General features: G+C 37.4%; 1 protein-coding gene across 2 annotated transcripts in view; it reads left to right on the top strand.

Annotated features, from left to right (window-relative positions):
• Adad1 (adenosine deaminase domain containing 1) overlaps positions 1–5,901 on the top strand; it is a 32,904-nt gene extending 27,003 nt beyond the window's left edge. For both annotated transcript variants that reach the window (XM_052178773.1, XM_052178775.1), the window contains 2 exons: positions 1,326–1,458; positions 5,788–5,901. In XM_052178773.1, coding sequence (XP_052034733.1) covers positions 1,326–1,458; positions 5,788–5,901 — 247 coding nt within the window. The remainder of the gene's footprint in view (positions 1–1,325; positions 1,459–5,787) is intronic.
• Positions 5,902–18,008: the final 12,107 nt, after the last annotated feature.

Here is an 18,008-nt window from a genome sequence, read left to right as displayed (position 1 = left end):
TAAAAGTAAAAGGAGAACAGTAGATGGTTTGTTGCAGCATAAAATATAGTTTTATTGGCTCAAAAATACTACCGTGATTGGTGATGGCGTGCCAGGATGACTGTTTATTGTTACTGTTGTTGCCAAACATTAGAGAAAGTGAGAAACAACATAAAGGAGCAAGGAGGTAAACTACCACTTCAGGGGGATTTTGAATGTTGAGCCCAGCACCTCACAAACACCAAGCACATGTTCCTCTTCTGTGTTCCCCCAGTTCTGCTGAAAAGTCCAGAAATTTTATAGAAAACCTACCAACAGTATCACAGTAGGAAATTAATATAGAAATGTGTAGATTTCACATACACAAGTGCATGCTAACATTTGCTGCATAAAAACTTCCTCAAAATTCAGTGACTTGAAGCAACAATATGTTATTACTTCTCAATAAATGTTTAGACCAGCTGAATGGTTCTTCTGGATCTGGTTAGAACTACTGCAGGCATCTGAAGTCAGGTGTGCCTCAAAGAAAAGGTCACTTTGGTTGATCTCACAGAGGAGTAACTGTTCTCTGCCCTTCAGTAGGCTAATCCCAGAACAGTGCTTGAAAGTGAAGGAGTCTGAAGCAAATGGGGTTACCCTGAAACCTAGGCTCCAAATTGGCCCATTTTCTCCATAAAAAGATCATAAGGTTAGCACAAATTCAAGGGGATTCATGGCTCTGAAAAGCTATATGGAAGCCAGAAGAATGGAAAGTTTTAACAGTTTTAATCATCTGTCAGAATAACAGCTAATAAATTATAAGGGGGGAAAAGTCACATAGTAAAAAGGTTTGCGATCTGGGACCCAGTTTTATTAGAATAGACAATGCATACATGTGCATGCACACACGTACACATATATGGATGGTTATGAAGAAGTGTTTTCTAAATTAAAGTTTGCTTACAGGGGATGCAGTGTACAGTTTCAGATTTGATTCATGTGTCCTTCATGTCACCTGTTTCTCTGGTTGTCATCACTCCAGAAGGCACTTCCATGCCTCCTTTCAGTCAAGCACGGAGAATCACGACTTCAATTTGTATTACCATAGTTTAGTTTTACTTCAAGTAACAAAAAAATTCAAATACAAACATTCAGGTTTAACTTTTGGTGTAGTACAGTAACAAGTAAAATTAGCTTCTGACAACAATTAAATACTCAGTATACTTCTTATCTAAAAGAAAGCTTCCCTACATATATTTTTCTGCCTAATTGGGACTCATGAATATTTGTGGACTGTTATTTAATCCCTACAATTGCCAACATAAGTCATTAACTATGATTACTGTGTGTTTCATTCCTTTCTTTAGTTCTCCATTTAAAAGCGGCTTATCAATGGCGAGCCGGCTTTGTAAGGCTGCAATGTTAAGTCGATTTAATCTGCTTGCCAAGGAAGCTAAAACAGATGATTTACTTGAAGCTCGGACATACCACGCGGCTAAGGTAAGGTGATCATAGCAGTACAGATAAAGACAGTCATGTTGTAAATACATGCAGACAGCAACATTTATTAGACAGCTCTGAATATAACCTATTACAGTACTTACTTTGCTTAACACCTTTTTCTTATCCCCAGAGAAACAAATGTAATAATTTTTTTCTATGCATGGCATTATTAAGTATAGAATGTTTTCTTTCAGTAATACATCACTCAAGTTAAGTTTAATTCCAGGCCCTAATTTGGATATGATGTAGCATATAATACAGATTTTTTTCTTTCTAAACATATCTTTGTAGATAGGAGGACTAGATTGCTTGTACATTCAAGGCAAGCACTATAGTACTGAGCTAATGTCACAATACATACTGGATTTTATTTATTAAACTTTTCATTTGATATGGCTTATCATGTGCATACTTCCATGTTACCATTAGTATTTTGTTATTCCTGATTTTAATAATACGGTGTTGTATTAACGTTTTTTAGTTTTGCCAGTGCTGGAATAACCAATCAATACTTTTGAGTTGTAAAGCAGTCATATTAACTACAGGCCTGTATATATACTCCCACTTATAGCCATTTCAACTATAAGCCTACGTAGATATTCCCACATAACACATCAGTCACAATCCTGTGTACACACACCACGGACAGCTAAATCAGCTACACTCCTGTGTACACACACCTACTTAGAGGCATATCAACTACAAGCCTCTGTACATATTCCCACATGCAGTTATAGAAGCTACAAGCCTTTGTATACATACCCACATACAACCAAGTATAAGCTTTTCTCAATCATTGCTGTTTTCAGTGATGTAAAGAGGCAATAGGTGTTTTTGTAAGAACAGTATGGAAATAAACAAAATAGTCAAAAGCACCTTTTCATAACTCTGGATATGAATTAAAGGTAGGAAATTTCAAGTATCAAATTTTTATTTTCTTGAAAAAGTGATAGGACTTCAAATAAGAATAACAAGTTTATGTTCTTGCCTGGAGCTGTTCTCACTCTCATGTCTTCGTCTCTCTAGTGTGGATGGTTTGAATTGTAGGTAGTATAGTCACCAGAGTTCAGACTCCACTAAAGTCATAGATTTACTGCCAGAGGCAATAGGCTTGATGATATGGGACAGCGGATAGCAATTTGTAGGGTTTGGTTTTTTTTTTTTTTTTCAGCTTAAGGTGCCAAACTTGGTAGGAAATGAATAGGAAAAGCAGGTAAATCCGCTGACTCAAGTTGGAGTCCTTGTTGGAGGCAAATGGTAAATCTGTTTACCAAGAGGGTATAGGAAAATGAAAAACTAAAATAAATTTGAAATTCTCTTTGTTTTCTGGCTGGTAGGAAAACTAGAGTCATGTACAAGATGAGCTCAAGAAAAACAGGCAGTGAATGAAAGCCAAAGATACTTAAGACATAGGTGCAATTTTAGATATACCCACTCCCACATGCAAGTTTGCCAGAAGATAGAAGCCCTGAGGGTCTCCTGTTTGAGTACAGTGTCTGCTGTTAATATCATTTACCTCTTAAGTTATATAGGTACAAGGTAGCTCCTGGGATGCTGGGCCTACTGTAAAAATGAAGGGGAAAGACGAGGGTGGGAGCATAGCAGCTCAACACTGAAGAAGACAGGGCTCAGTGGAAGCAGAACTGTAAAGTAACAACATCAACATCAGACAGATACGTTCTAGTCACTGTGGCATTGACATACCATCTAACAGGAGAATGAAATGTGGGAAATTGTCATATACTTGGAAAGTTTTTGACTTATGAATCAACAGTGGTTTATAGGAACTAACTTCTAGAAAAACAAAGAAATATCTTAGAGTGAGTTAAAAAGCACAATATATTTAAATTAGCGGGTATTTAAAGAAGTATGAAAATTATATTGCTTTAAATGCTTATATTACAAAAGAATCATAAAATTAATTATTTAAGCTTCCAACTCAAGAAACTGGTTAAAAGCTGGAGCGTAAACATAAATAAAATGGAATAAATAATATGTACCAGAGTGGAAATCAATGAACTTTGAAACAAAAATTAATAAAAAAAAAAATGAAATCTAAAATTGGCTCAGAAACAGTGAGTTGTTTGCCAGTGGAGAACCTTGTTTTCATACAGGTGGCTGCTGTTCAGAAACATGGCTTCATTGTATAGTCCAGGCTAGTTCATTGTATAGTCTCAGTGTATAGTCCAGGCTAGCCTAATTCTCAGCAGCCATCCTTCTTCCCCTTCTCATGTGCTGGATGGCTGCACTTCTCTAGACAGCAGTAATTAATCCTTTTTCTCTGTGTTCATCCTTTTTCCATGTAAGATTTCCATGTAGCATGTTTTGCAGCATTTTTAAACCAAGTAGAACTTCTTTCAAACCTTACCACTGTTCATCAAGTAAATTTAAATTATATTCTAAATTCTCTGTTGTCATTTCAACAGTGTTCACAGCTTCTACCAGGAATAGATAGCATTTTAAGCACATGAGAAGAGACTAACTTACACACAAAGTCTGCGTCTAAAAATAAAACCGCACTTTGTCAGTAGACCACACTGTAAGCAGATGTGCTCTCATCCCGACCTCAGGGTTTCAGTCAAAAGTCACAAGAAAAATTAACTTAGTATGATTCTTTTGATTGCTATAAGGATTTCTGGGTAGTAAATGAATATTGGCTTTGGTTGATAGCCAGTATCTACATTACCCCTTAACAAAACGATCAAGGTATTCTTTAAAGCCTTAAGCCAGGCATGGACTTATCTCTAAGTCATAGCTAGTAACTTCTTCAGGGTAGAGCTGGTTCCTCTGCCCTGAGCAGTGTGGAGTGCAGTCACATTGGCAGCGCTCTGAGCCAGAGCTAGGCCTTTGGCCTCAGTTTCTTCAACAGCATGTGCTGCTTTTCTTCACACTTGGATGAAGTCGGGCTCTTTCCCTAAACCTCATGAACAACCCTAGTCCAGAAGATGGACCACACCAGATGCTATTAACCATAGTCCAGAAGATGGACCACATCAGATGCTGTTAACCGTAGTCCAGAAGATGGACCACACCAGATGCTGTTAACCATAGTCCAGAAGATGGACCACACCAGATGCTGTTAACCATAGTCCAGAAGATGGACCACACCAGATGCTGTTAATCATAGTCCAGAAGATGGACCACACCAGATGCTGTTAACCGTAGTCCAGAAGATGGACCACACCAGATGCTGTTAACCGTAGTCCAGAAGATGGACCACACCAGATGCTGTTAATCATAGTCCAGAAGATGGACCACACCAGATGCTGTTAACCGTAGTCCAGAAGATGGACCACACCAGATGCTGTTAACCGTAGTCCAGAAGATGGACCACACCAGATGCTGTTAACCGTAGTCCAGAAGATGGACCACACCAGATGCTGTTAACCATAGTCCAGAAGATGGACCACACCAGATGCTATTGATGGTTTGGACGGATAAGGCCTAATGCATTTAGTGAGACTAAAAATGGTACAGCCGCTTTTGGAAAACAATTTGGCTCCCCCACCCCACCCCACACCCCCGCCCTACAAAAGTAAAGATACTTGGCATGTGACTCAGCAACACCACTGGCATTTGTAGGAACAAGACTCACATTGATGTTTATAACAGCACTTTCCTAATAGTACAAGCTGGAAACACGCAAGTCCATAAGCTGGTGAATGGACAGGTGTGATAGATTCATACAGTGAATGAAAAACAAGCCTGACACATGAAATAGCATGAATTGGAAAATATTATGCTAGCCTTACATAGCAGAGTGCTTACTCATTAATCTATTATATGAAACTTCCAGGGAAGTAAATCTAGAGACAAAGATGTACAGTTGCCTGCAGCTAGGGCGAAAGGTAGAGGTAGAGACTGCAGGCCTGCAGCAGACAGAATGGACGATTTAGAGGCAGTGAGGTTAGATTACCCCTGGGCTCAGTGATGTTTGCACATCCCAATAACTAACAGATCACAGTGGGTAAGTTATATAGTTAGCCATATTTTAGTAAAGATAGCTTTGTGAAGGTGTATATAGATATATAGATATATTTATAAAAAATGAGAACATGTGAAAATAGCAGTGGTAGTTATCTATAGTTTGTTATAGATGATACTTTTGTATGTTTTACTTTTTTCTATCAAGAATTTAATATTAATTATAATGTTAAATAATAAGCAAAATTTCCTGTTTAGGCATATTTGGAAAGAATTGTTTTAAATTAGCATAGGAGTTCAGAGTTTTTCATTAGATGTTTTAAATTTAAAGTTCAACAATATGGGGCCATTTCCCTGGCAGGCCACTTTGACGCAGTCAGCTCGCTCTCCCTCTCTCTCCAGAGTCTGTCTGGACCCTATCAAGAAGCGAAGGCGTTGCTGAAGGCCTATTTGCAGCAGCACGGCTATGGCTCCTGGATTGTGAAGTCTCCCTGTATAGAGCAATTCAGTATGTGAATTAGACAACACGTTGGCATATTAAAAATCTTTTATTTTTGGTGTATTTGACTGGTAAAAATGTTTTAAAATATTGAGACTTTAGCCCTCACAGTGGAAGTTTTGCAACGGCAATGCCCAGGTGTTGCTAAAAATGTATAGATACCCATAACACCTTAGACATTACATTCCTTTGCCTTTTATAAAAAGAATTACCTAATTAAACATGTAGACATTTTCCATTTATTTTTGTAGTCATAAAGCTAATACAACCCTTATGTAGTTTTAAGAAGCTATTGACCTTTTAATGGGTTTAAAAGATAATTCATATATCTTGGTCTTTACTTTAAAATTATCCATACAGATGTAATATCCAACATTGTATCTGATATTCCACTGTAGATTTTTATAATTGAAAACAAAAGTCAAGAATAAAAATAATACTAACTTAACTGACTTAGCAGGCATTTGGGTGTGTGACCCGTGCCACTCACCCAGCTTGGTGATAAAAAGCCAATCATTAGACTGTCACTGTGGATCAGGATTTCATGAGTAAACACTTACAAATACCTAAAAACCCTAATCATGGTGGGAAAGAATCTGGTAAATGGTTATGATTAATAATATCCTTTAAAAGGAGTTCCCATTTTAAGTGGCCCATAAATTTATAACATGTAATTTGCTTCTCTGTAATTAAAATAGTAGAGATTTTTAGTTTGTAGGGAAATAAAGCATTATCGAGCATCGTAAATCTTTGTTTAGACAGCAGTTAGATAGATGGAAGGGGCAGCTTAATCACGTAGCATTTTTACTTTACTCTTTTCAGCCAGCTTTATCAAGCACCCTTGGTTCTTAAGTGTGTTCCTCGTATCTTGCTTAAATCTCTTGTAAATTTATGAGTCCTCCTCACTCTACAGAGACTGTTGTCTCAACTCTAAATATGTGCTGAAACTATTCTGTAAAGACACATGTCTCTAGGTGGTCTAGACTCTACTTACTAGGTTGAACCATTGGAATTTGCATTTTTATATGCTAGAAATGATTAAAATATGAGCAGTTTCTTATGGATCAATGTATCTCAGTTATATGATTATTATTCTTGCTTATTTCTCTAGTTAACATTTTCTTGTAAATATTTTTAATCTTTCTCATAAGCTGCTTCCTTTAATGGAAAATTTCAACTTTTTTTATTTTGCTACTTAATAGTAAAATTGCCTTTGAAAACTCAAAATGCTTCACCTTCTCTTGGCCATTCATATTTGTAACATCTGGGAAAGCAAGTGATTAGCCTCTGAAATGTCCCTAATCAAGAATCCAAGAGCTGGCCTGGGATGAGAATTAGTACAATTATGATCCTTTTTCTCAAGTTTGCAGTTTTGAGGAGAAAATAAGTCAAATATAACCCATTTGCTTTATAGACAGAATTCATTTTTAAAGTTAAAGATTTTATTTTCATTTATTTGATGGGGAGGGGAGCATGTGCAGAGGATCCCAGTCTGGGCCTGTCACTGGACCTCCTTTCCCTCAGGCTCATCTCCATTTTTGTCCATGCAGTTCTTTCAGACAGGAACAATTCTGGGTCAGATATGCCCAGTCTTTCTACTGGACTCTACAAGTTGCCTTTCTCCACTGTTGGGTATTTCATCCAAGGTCCCTCCCTTTGAGTCCTGAAACTCTCTCATCTTCTAGTCTCTGGTACTTTCTAGAGGGGTCACCCCTCCCCCTCCCCCAGAGGTTGCATATGTCCCATTCATTCTTTTGACCCTCAGAGCTCCTCTCCCGTCTCCCCACCCCATACCTGATTGCATTCCCCTTTTCCACTCCACCTCCCCTCTCCTGCACAAATCCCTCCCTCCAGCTGTCTCCATGATTAATGATTATTCTCTTCCCCCTTAATAAGTGAGATTGAAGCACCCTCAGTTGTCCTTTCTGCTTGTTAAAGTTCTTAGATTCTGTGGGTTGTATCCTAGGTATTCAGTACTTTTTGGATAATATCCACTTATCAGTGAGTACATGTCCTTTGGAGTCTGGGTTACCTCACTCAGGACCCATTTGCCTTCAAAATTCATGATGACCTTGTCTTTAATAGCTGAATAGTATTCCATTGTGTAAGTGAACCACAATTTTTGTCTCTATTCTTCCATCGTGGGACATCTGTGTTGTTTTCAGGTTCTGGCTATCACAGATAAAGCCACTATGAGCATAATTGAGCATGTGTCCCTCTGGTATGGTGGGACATTTTTTTGGGTGTATGCCCAAGAGTGATCTAGCTGGGGCTTCACGTCATCTATTTCCAATTTTCTGAGGAACCACCAGATTGATTTCCAGAGTGGTTGTACCAGTTTGCAATCCCACCAGCAATCCCACCATGGAGGAGTGTTCCTCTTTCTACACATCATTGCCAGCATGTGCTGTCACCTGAGATTTTGATCTTAGCCATTCTGATTGGTGTGAGGTAAAATCTCAGGGTTGTTTTGATTTGCATTTATCTTATCACTAAGGACTTTGAACATTTCTTTAAGTGCTTCTCAGCCATTTGAAATTCCTCTGTTGTGAATTCTCTATTTAGCTCTGTACTCCATTTTTAAAATGGGCTACATGGTTTGTTTTGTTTTGTTTTGTTTTGTTGTATTTTTTGTAGGTTAGCTTCTTGAGTTCTTTATATATTTTGGATATTAGCCTCTATTGGATGTGGGGCTAGTGAAGATTTTTTTCCCAATCTGTAGGTTGCTGTTTTACCCTATTGACTGTGTTTTTTGCCTTACAGAAGCTTCAGTTTCATGAGGTTCCATTTGTCAATTGTTGATCTTAGAGCCTGAACCATTGGGTTCTACTCAGGAGATTTCCCCCTGTGACAATGAGGTTGAGGCTGTTTCACACTTTCTCTTCTATTCAATCCAGTGTATCTGTTTTTATGTTGAGATCCTTCATCCACTTGGACTTGTGCAATGTGATAAATATGGATCTATTTTCATTTTTCTACATACAGACCGCCAGTTAGACCGGCACCAATTTTTAAAGATGCTTTCTTTTTTCCATTGTATGTGTTTGGATTCTTTGTCAAAGACCAAGTGTTCATAAGAATATGAGCTTATTTCTGGGTCTCCAGTTCTATTCCATTGATTTACCTGTCTGTCTCTGTATCAATACCATGTGGTTTTTATCCCTATTGCTCTGTACGGTCAGAGGTGGTGATTCCCCCAGATGTTCTTTTATTGTTAAGAATTGTTGTCACTACCCTGTCCACAAGAAATTGATAATTGCTCTCTGAATGTCTGTGAAGAACTGTTTTGGAATCTTGATGGGGATTTCATTAAGTCTGTAGATTGCTTTAGGTAGGATGGCTATTTTTATTATGTTAATCCTACCAATCCATGAGCGTGGGAGATCTTTCCATCTTCTCTGTTCTTCAATTTCTTTCTTCAGAGACTTGAAGTTCTTGTCATACAGGTCTTTCACTTGTTTGGTAAGAGTTATACCAAGGTATTTTATACTATTTGTTGCTATTGTGAAAGATGTTGTTTCCCTAATTTCTTTCTCAGCCCATTTATCATTTGTATAAAGGAAGGCTACTGCTTTGTTTGAGTTAATTTATGTCCAGCCAATTTGCTGAAGTTGTTTCTCAGCTGTTGAAGTTCTCTGGTAGATTTTTGGGGGGATCACATATGTATACTATCGTATCACCTGCAAATAGTGATTCCTTGACTTCTTCCTTTCCAGTTTGTATCCCTTTGGCCTACTTTTGTTGTCTAATTGCTCTAGCTAGAACTTCAAGTACTATTTTGAATAGCTATTGAGAGAGTAGACAGCCTTGTCTTGTAACTGATTTTAGTAGGATTGCTTCAAGTATCTCTCCATTTCATTTGATATTGGCTGTTAGTTTGTTATATATTGCTTTTATTATATTTAGGTAAGGGCCTTGAATTCCTGATCTTTCCAATACATGAAGGAGTGTTGTATTTTTGTCTCCACTAAAGCCATCTGGCCCTGGACTTTTTTTTTTTTTTTTTTTTTTTTTTTTTTTGGATTGGGAGGTATTTAATGACTTCTATTTCTTTAGGGTATATGGGACTGTTTAGATAGTTTACTTGCTCTTGATTTAACTTAGGTACATGGTATCTCTAAAAAGTCATATATTTCATCTACATTATCCAGTTTTGTTGAGTAAAGGCTTTTGAGGTAAGATTGAGTTTTTTTAAAAATTTCCTCAGTTTTTTTTTCTGTCTCCCCTTTCATTTCTGACTTTGTTAATTTGGATACTGTCTCTCAATCCTTTAGTTAGTTTGGCTAAGGGTTTATCTGTCTTGATTTTCTCAAAGAACCAGCTTTTGTTTTGTTAATTTTTGTATCGTTCTCTTTGTTTCTAATTGGTTTACTTCTGCCCTGAATTTGATTATTTCCTGCTGTCTACGCTTCTTGAGTGTGTTTGCTTCTGTTTGTTCTAGCTTTCAGGTGTGCTGTTAAGTTACTAGTGTAGGATCTCTCCATTTTCTTTATGAGGTCACTTAGTGCTATGAATTTTTCTCTTAGCTTTCATTTTGTCCCATGTTTAAATATGCTGTGTCTTCTTTTTTCATTGAATTCTAGAAAGTCTTTAATTCCTTTATTTCTTCCATGACCAAGTTATCTTTGAGTAGAGAGATATTCAGTTTCCATGGGTATGTGGTCTTTTGGTTGTTTTTGTTGTTATTGAAGTCCAGCCATACTCCATGGTGATTTGATAGGATTCATGGTATTATTTCAATCTACTTGTGTCTGTTGAGGCCTGATTTGTTACTGATCATGTGGTCCATTTTGGAGAAGGTATGATGAGGTGCAGAGAAGGTGTATTCTTTTGTTTTAGGGTGAAATGTTCTGTATATATCTGTTAAATCCATTTGGTTCATTATGCTTATTAATTTCATTGTGTCTCTGTTTAAATGACCTGTCCATTTGTAAGAGTGGGGTGTTAAAGTCTCCCACTATTATTGTGTGGGGTTCAATGTGTGCTTTGAGCTTTAGTAAAGTTTCTTTTAAGAATGTGGGTGCCCTTGCATTTGGGGCATAGATGTTCAGAATTGAGATGTCATCTTGATGGAGGTTTCCTTTGACACATATGAAGTGACCTTCCCCATCTTGTTTGATAATTTTTGGTTGAAAGTCTAATTTTATTGGATATTAGAATGGCAACTCCCACTTGTTTCTTTGAGACCATTTGCTTGGAAATCTTTTTTCCAGCCTTTTACTCTGAGGTAGTGTCTGTCTTTGTCATTGAGGTATGTTTCTTATAGGCATCAAAATGCTAGATCCTGCTTACATATTCAGTCAATAGCTTATATGTCTTTTCATTGATGGATTGAGTCCATTGATGTTGAGAGACAGGAAAGACAGATGATTGTTAGTTCCTGTTATGTTTGTTGTTGGAGGAGATATTGTGTGTGTGTGTGTGTGTTTGTGGGATGATTCATTTCTTGTTCCCTCCCCGCTTTGGTGTAGATATGCTCCTTGTATTGGAGTTTTCCTTTTAGACTCTTCTGTAGGACTAGATTAGTAAATATATATATTATTTGGTTTTGTCATGGAATATTTTGGTTTCTCCATTTAAGATGAGTGAGAGTTTTGCTGGGTATAGGAGCCTGGGCGGGCATTTGTGTTCTCTTAGGGTCTGCATGACATCTGTCCAGGATCTTTAAAGTCTGTTGAAAAGTCTGGTGTAAATCTGATAGGTCTGCTTGTATATGTTACTTGGCATTTTCCCCTTACAAATTTTAATACTTTCTTTGTTCTGTGCAGTTAGTGTTTTGATTGTTATGTGACAGGAGGATTTTCTTTTCTGGTTCAATCTATTTGGTGTTCTGTAGGCTTTTTGTACATTTATGGCCATCCTCTGTCTTTAGGTTGGTGAAGGTTTCGTCTATGATTTTGTTAGAAGTATTTTCTGGCCCTTTGATCTGGGAATCTTTGCTCTGTTCTCTTATATTATTCTTAGATTTTGTCTTCTCATTGTGTTGAAGTTCTTTGATGTTTGGGGTTAGGAGTTTTTGATGCTATGTATCTTTTATGGTATCTTTTACATCTGAGATTCTCTCTATTCTGCTGGTGATGCTTGCATCTGTAGCTCCTGACATTTTTCTTGGTTTTTACATTTCCAGGGTTGCCTCTGTTTGTGATTTCTTCATTGTTTCTATTTCCATTTTTTTTTAGGTCTTGGACTGCTTTGTTCAAGTCCTTCACCTGTTTGATTGTGGTTTTCTGTATTTCTTTAAGTGAGTTATTTATATCCACCTTAAAAAGACTCTATAATCTACAAGAGATGGGCTGTTAGGTCAGCATCATGCTTTTCAGGTGTGTTGGAGTAATCAGGGCTTGCTGTGGTGGGAGATCTGGGTTCTGGTGGTGTCAAAGTACATTGGTTTCTGTTGGCTATAATCTTGCACTTGCCTCTCACAATCTGGTTATGTCTGGGGTTAACTGGCCTAGGTGTCTCTTGTCTGGAGCTTGCCTCCTGTGTCCATCATTTGCAGCAGTTCTCCTGGGAACTCTGTGGCACAGGCTGCAAGAGATTTCCTGGGAGACCTGTAGACTTGCAGTGTTGAGAGTAAGGGGCAGACAAGCTGATCTTCTCCAGCCCAGGTACAGACTGGAAGGGAAATGGTGTTCACACCAGCACTCTGATTTGTATTTGTATAAATGGCATGGAATCAGTTTCCCTTATGTGTAAATTCATTTATCAAATATGCTTTTCTTTTTACCTATTACCCCTAGAATCATTCTACTGTTCTGACACACCTGATTACTGACACTGAATTACTGTTAATTCTCCCAAACTATCAGTTTAAAATTTGACTATTTCTGCTTATTCTCTTTATTCATTTATTCTCTTTATTCATAGCCTGATCAATCACAGAGTTTTCTTTATGATCTATACACTCCAACTTCTTCTAAACTATTTTATCAAATACTTCCTTTATTTTTTAATCTTTTTTATTGAGTATCTTTTTCACTTCCTTTATTTTTAATTACGTAAATTATCTTTGCTTCAACCAACAGCTTTATTGGCTGGGAAGGCATACACATTATATCATTTTTTTAAATCAGCAAATAGGGCAGCCCTCCAAACAATATTGTATAATCACATTGGAGACATTAGATTCATTTTTAGCTATAACACGATTCTTTGTAAACATCAGCTCCTGAGAACGTCAGATTTTTTTTTCTCACAACATTAACTTAATTCCTCTCCTAGGCCTTCTAATTACAGCCCCAGGAAAATCAGCACAATTTATCTGCCACTTCTCACTCCCATCAACCACAGAGGCTCCTACCCCATCTCACCCTTCTCTCATTCAAGTCCTATAGTAGTTGCAACAACCTTCTTAATAATCTGATTTTACTCACTTGAAATAATAGCACCATTGTATATAATACTTGTGTCATGGCTCATTAACCACACTGTTCACAGCCATCTGTGCAATTACTAAAATGATATTTAAATTATTTTAACATTTGCACATCCAGCCAATTAGGCCTTTTAATAGTTATTTTGTGTGTAAATGAACGCTCTCTAGTTTTCTTTCACATCTGCACACACACACACACACACACACATTCTTTAAAGCTATATATTTTTATGTGGTCAGAATTCACAGCTTTAATGATAAACAATACATCTGAAAACTGGTTAATTTAATAAAAGCCCTTCCTTTTACATCATCTTGTTTAATTATCAGTAACCTTGCTTTAACTGGAATACCTTCCTTACAGGATTTTAGCCCCCCCCCCCCCCCCCGCAAAAAAAAAAAAAAAACTAGTCATTGAGGCCACTAACACATCCAATAGCAATGCCTGAGCCTTTGTCATATACTTCCAAATAAAATCAACTGAAAAATTCACTGTGTTTTTATTAATTCTATAGACTTAAAGAGTATTAACAACTTAAGATATCAAATCTTGCAATTATGTAATCTTTAGAACCATCTACTTAACTCTTAAAGTCTATATATTTTCTTATTTTAACAAGCATGTATTTATAACAGTTATTCCCAAATATCTGTTGTTTGGGGTTCTGTTGTAAATAGCATTGTTTTTTAATATATTCTCTGAGCTGGGCAGTGGTGGCGCACACCTGTAATCCCAGCACTTGGGAGACAGAGGCAGGTGAATTTCTGAGTTCGAGGCCAGTCTGGTCTACAGAGTGAGTTCCAGGACAGCCAGGCCTACACAGAGAAACCCTGTCTCAGAAAAAAAAACAAAACAAAATGTAAAAAAGAATATATTCTCTGAGATATTAACAAATAAAAGTACAATTGACCCCATATGTATTAACCATATTACTAATAATCCTATTCAGCTCACACATTAATCTAAGATTCTTTCATGCCAGATCTTGTCTTTGTACATCTGTGAGTACTAATTTAACATATTCCTTTCAATTCTTTCCTGCCTCTCTCCCATTCACCATACTTGTTTAAACCCATGCTGTACCATTGTGCAAAAATGGTGCTAAATCCAGCAAGGTGGTAACATACTTGTAACCCAGCACTAAAGAGCAAGAGACAGGAAGAACATGAATATAAAGCGAGGCTATGCTACATATTGACACCCTGTCTTGCTACACACGGTCCCCTTGTGGAGATCATAGGATATCTTGCAGGAGTCAGTTCTCTCCTTCTACCTCCAGGTCATCAGGCTTGGTAGCTATTGCCTTCACTCTGAGCTGTCTTTCTGGCCCCTTTAAAGCTCTTAAAGCAGACCCAGCACAGTCTCTACTCAAATTTAGATTGCTCCTACTCCAGGTTTGTGAGGCTAGATTGTTCTTTCTTCTAAGACACAGTCTTCTTGATCTGTGGCACCTAACCTGGGGTAGTCTAAGATTTTCTGATCTATTGAACATGGATACTTTCTAGTCTTGGAGCATCATTAGTTTTTGAGGTTCTGGTGTTCCAGTGCACATTCTTTCTGACTGTTACTCTTTGTTTAAAACTGTAGATTTTAGTACCTAAAAATGTTTGTTGCCCAGTAAACAAAAGTTAGATTTTATTCATACTTCTGTAGCTACTCTTATAGCTGCCTTCTTACTATTACCATGATTCACAATTCTTATAAGGCTGCTTTAGTAAACTGGAATTCTGATCTCTGTTTCTTTCTTTTTTTTATTCCAAATATTTTTTATTTACATTTCAAATGATTTCCCCTTTTCTGGCCTCCCACTCCCCGAAAGTCCCATAAGCCCTCTTCCCTCCCCCCTTTTCTCACATCTACCCCTTCCCACTTCCCTGTTCTGGTTTTGCCCTATACTGCTACACTTGAGTCTTTCCAGAACCAGGGACCACTCCTCTGTTCTTCTTGTACATCATTTGATGTGTGGATTATGTTTTGGGTATTCCAATTTTCTAGGCTAATATCCACTTATTAGTGAGTGCATACCATGATTGATCTTTTGAGTCTGGGTTACCTCACTTAGTATGATGTTCTCCAGCTCCATCCATTTGTCTAAGAATTTCATGAATTCATTGTTTCTAATGGCTGAATAGTACTCCATTGTGTATATATACCACATTTTTTGCATCCATTTTTCCGTTGAAGGATACCTGGATTCTTTCCAGCTTCTGGCTATTATAAATAGGGCTGCTATGAACATAGTGGAGCATGTATCCTTATTACCTGCTGGGGAATCCTCTGGGTATATGCCCAGGAGTGGTATAGCAGGATCCTCTGGAAGTGTCATGCCCAATTTTCTGAGGAACTGCCAGACTGAGTTCCAGAGTGGTTGTACCAATTTGCAACCCCACCAGCAGTGGAGGAGTGTTCCTCTTTCTCCACATCCTCACCAACACATGCTGTCTCCTGAATTTTTAATCTTAGCCATTCTGACTGGTGTGAGGTGAAATCTCAAGGTTGTTTAGATTTGCATTTCCCTAATGACTAGTGAAGTTGAGCATTTTTTAAGATGCTTCTCAGCCATCCGAAGTTCTTCGGGTGAAAATTCTTTGTTTAGCTCTGTACCCCATTTTTAATAGGGTTATTTGGTTTTCTGGGGACTAACTTCTTGAGTTTTTTTAATATATTGGATATTAGCCCTCTATCTAATGTAGGGTTGGTGAAGATCTTTTCCCAATTTGTTGGTTGCCGATTTGTCCTTTTGATGGTGTCCTTTGCCTTACAGAAACTTTGTAATTTTATGAGGTCCCATTTGTCAATTAGCCTATGCTCTAAGATCAAGAACTGACCTCTGTTTCTTTAAGTCATCAAAACTACAGTGCTTTCTGTTGGAGCTCATTGTGTCAGTTTCTAGTCACATGTCCTGCCTGTAGTTCAGAGTCTCATTTTCATGGATAGTCATAAGAGGCCACTCCAGTCCCAACTCTATCAAGGCTAGGTACAGAAGCCTCTGTCTGTGTACTTGCAAGCTCTCTGGATTACATTTAGGACTGGTATATGTTTTTGTGGAAAAACAGATATGTTATCTTGATCAGTATAAAACCATGACCTATTTCTGCTCTTCTTGCTTTAAGGTCTGCTCTGGATACCTATAGTTTATGTTCTGTTGTAGTTGTTGCTCAGGGTTAGGACTTGTGTAACATGTAGTATTTCCTACTCAAGTGTTCATTTTTCTATTTAAAGTACCTTAGGTAAATGTCAGATTATATAAATAATTATATTAATGGCATTGTTTCACACCATGAAATCAAGACATACCATGTACCAAGACATACACAGCTATTACTGTTCTCATTCAATATATAATCAGTACAATTCCAGAGTCCTATATGGTGGTGTATTTCCTGGTGGTATTTCTGATACAATTACTACATTTGAGTCCTAGCAGAAAACAGATGGCATTCCCAAGAAGAAGGGATGATTTATAAAGTTTTGGTCAAGATACAAGGAGTCTATAAAAGATAGCACAGGTACCCTAGAGCTGGCAACAACTCAACGAGTTCCACCACCTTAAAGGAGATATGGAAGGAAAGGTAAGATCCACAAAGAAATAGACCCATAAAACTACCTTGAGAGAAGACAAGTTCTGTGGCCAAGAGACACAGGTAAAGGCAGGGAGCTCTTTCTCTGCATCTTAGTAGCCATTGTCAGCACCCAATGAAAAGGAAGAGGAGAGGAGTTTTTTATTTATCTAGGTGAGGCTTTTAAATGCAGGCAGTGCTAAACAATAGAGGACACATTATTCTGTGAGATGTGCTATGATTTATTCCCCAAAGACTCATAGATAGAAATGGGATAGAAAGTAGTTCCCAGTGTAATGGTATGAAAGTGGTATGAAATGGCAGGGTTGGTGCATGGTAATTATATTATGGCCCAGGGATTACCCCATAAATGAATAAATGTTGTTTCAGGAGGTTGGGTCAGGTTGTATTGGATGGGACTACTTCCTGCAAGAATAGATGGCTATAAGTCTCTCTCTCTCTCTCTCTCTCTCTCTCTCTCTCTCTCTCACACACACACACACACACACACACACACACACACACACACACACACTGTCTTCTGCACATACTCCCACTATTGTGAAACCACCTTGCTATAAGATCCTCACATGCTCTTGAACACCCAAAACTGTGAGCTTAACTTCTTTGTAAAAAGTATCAAAACTCAGGAGTTTTGTTACAACATAAAGCAGACTGCGACAAAGGGTTTATTTGTTGTTGTTGTTGTTGTTGTTCTTTAGTATACTATTTAAACTTAAAGGAAATGAAAATATATCCTGATAAGCTTTTCTTATACCAGAACTAAAGATCCAATCAGTACTTAAAAGGAAAAATGTAAGAAATGTGAGAAATTATTGTCTTATTTTACCCACTTCTCTAGGGGAAAGTGGTTCTTATAAACATACTGACTACCATAGAATTCACAGGAATAACTGAGAATTATTTTAGTGCTAACTCTGTCTGTGCTGTCCTAAAAATGACAGACACCGGAGCTTATTTATATTCATCGACTCTTCTAAATACTTTTATTAATGAATCTACATACACATGATATTTAACAATTCAATATAATAAATAGTTTCAGATAAATAGTTTAAAACACTTTTGAGCCCTTGGGGCTTACAAAAAGAATCTTTAAAGATCCATATTTATCATCTGAAGACTGGTAGTTACAAAAGATAGTAAACAATAATCCAAAAATAAATA

The sequence above is a fragment of the Apodemus sylvaticus genome, chromosome 4 (assembly GCF_947179515.1).
Source record: "Apodemus sylvaticus chromosome 4, mApoSyl1.1, whole genome shotgun sequence".
Lineage (NCBI taxonomy): Eukaryota > Metazoa > Chordata > Mammalia > Rodentia > Muridae > Apodemus > Apodemus sylvaticus.
The sequence above is the reverse complement of the archived record's forward strand: the minus strand, read 5'-3'. Positions and strand labels throughout refer to the sequence as shown.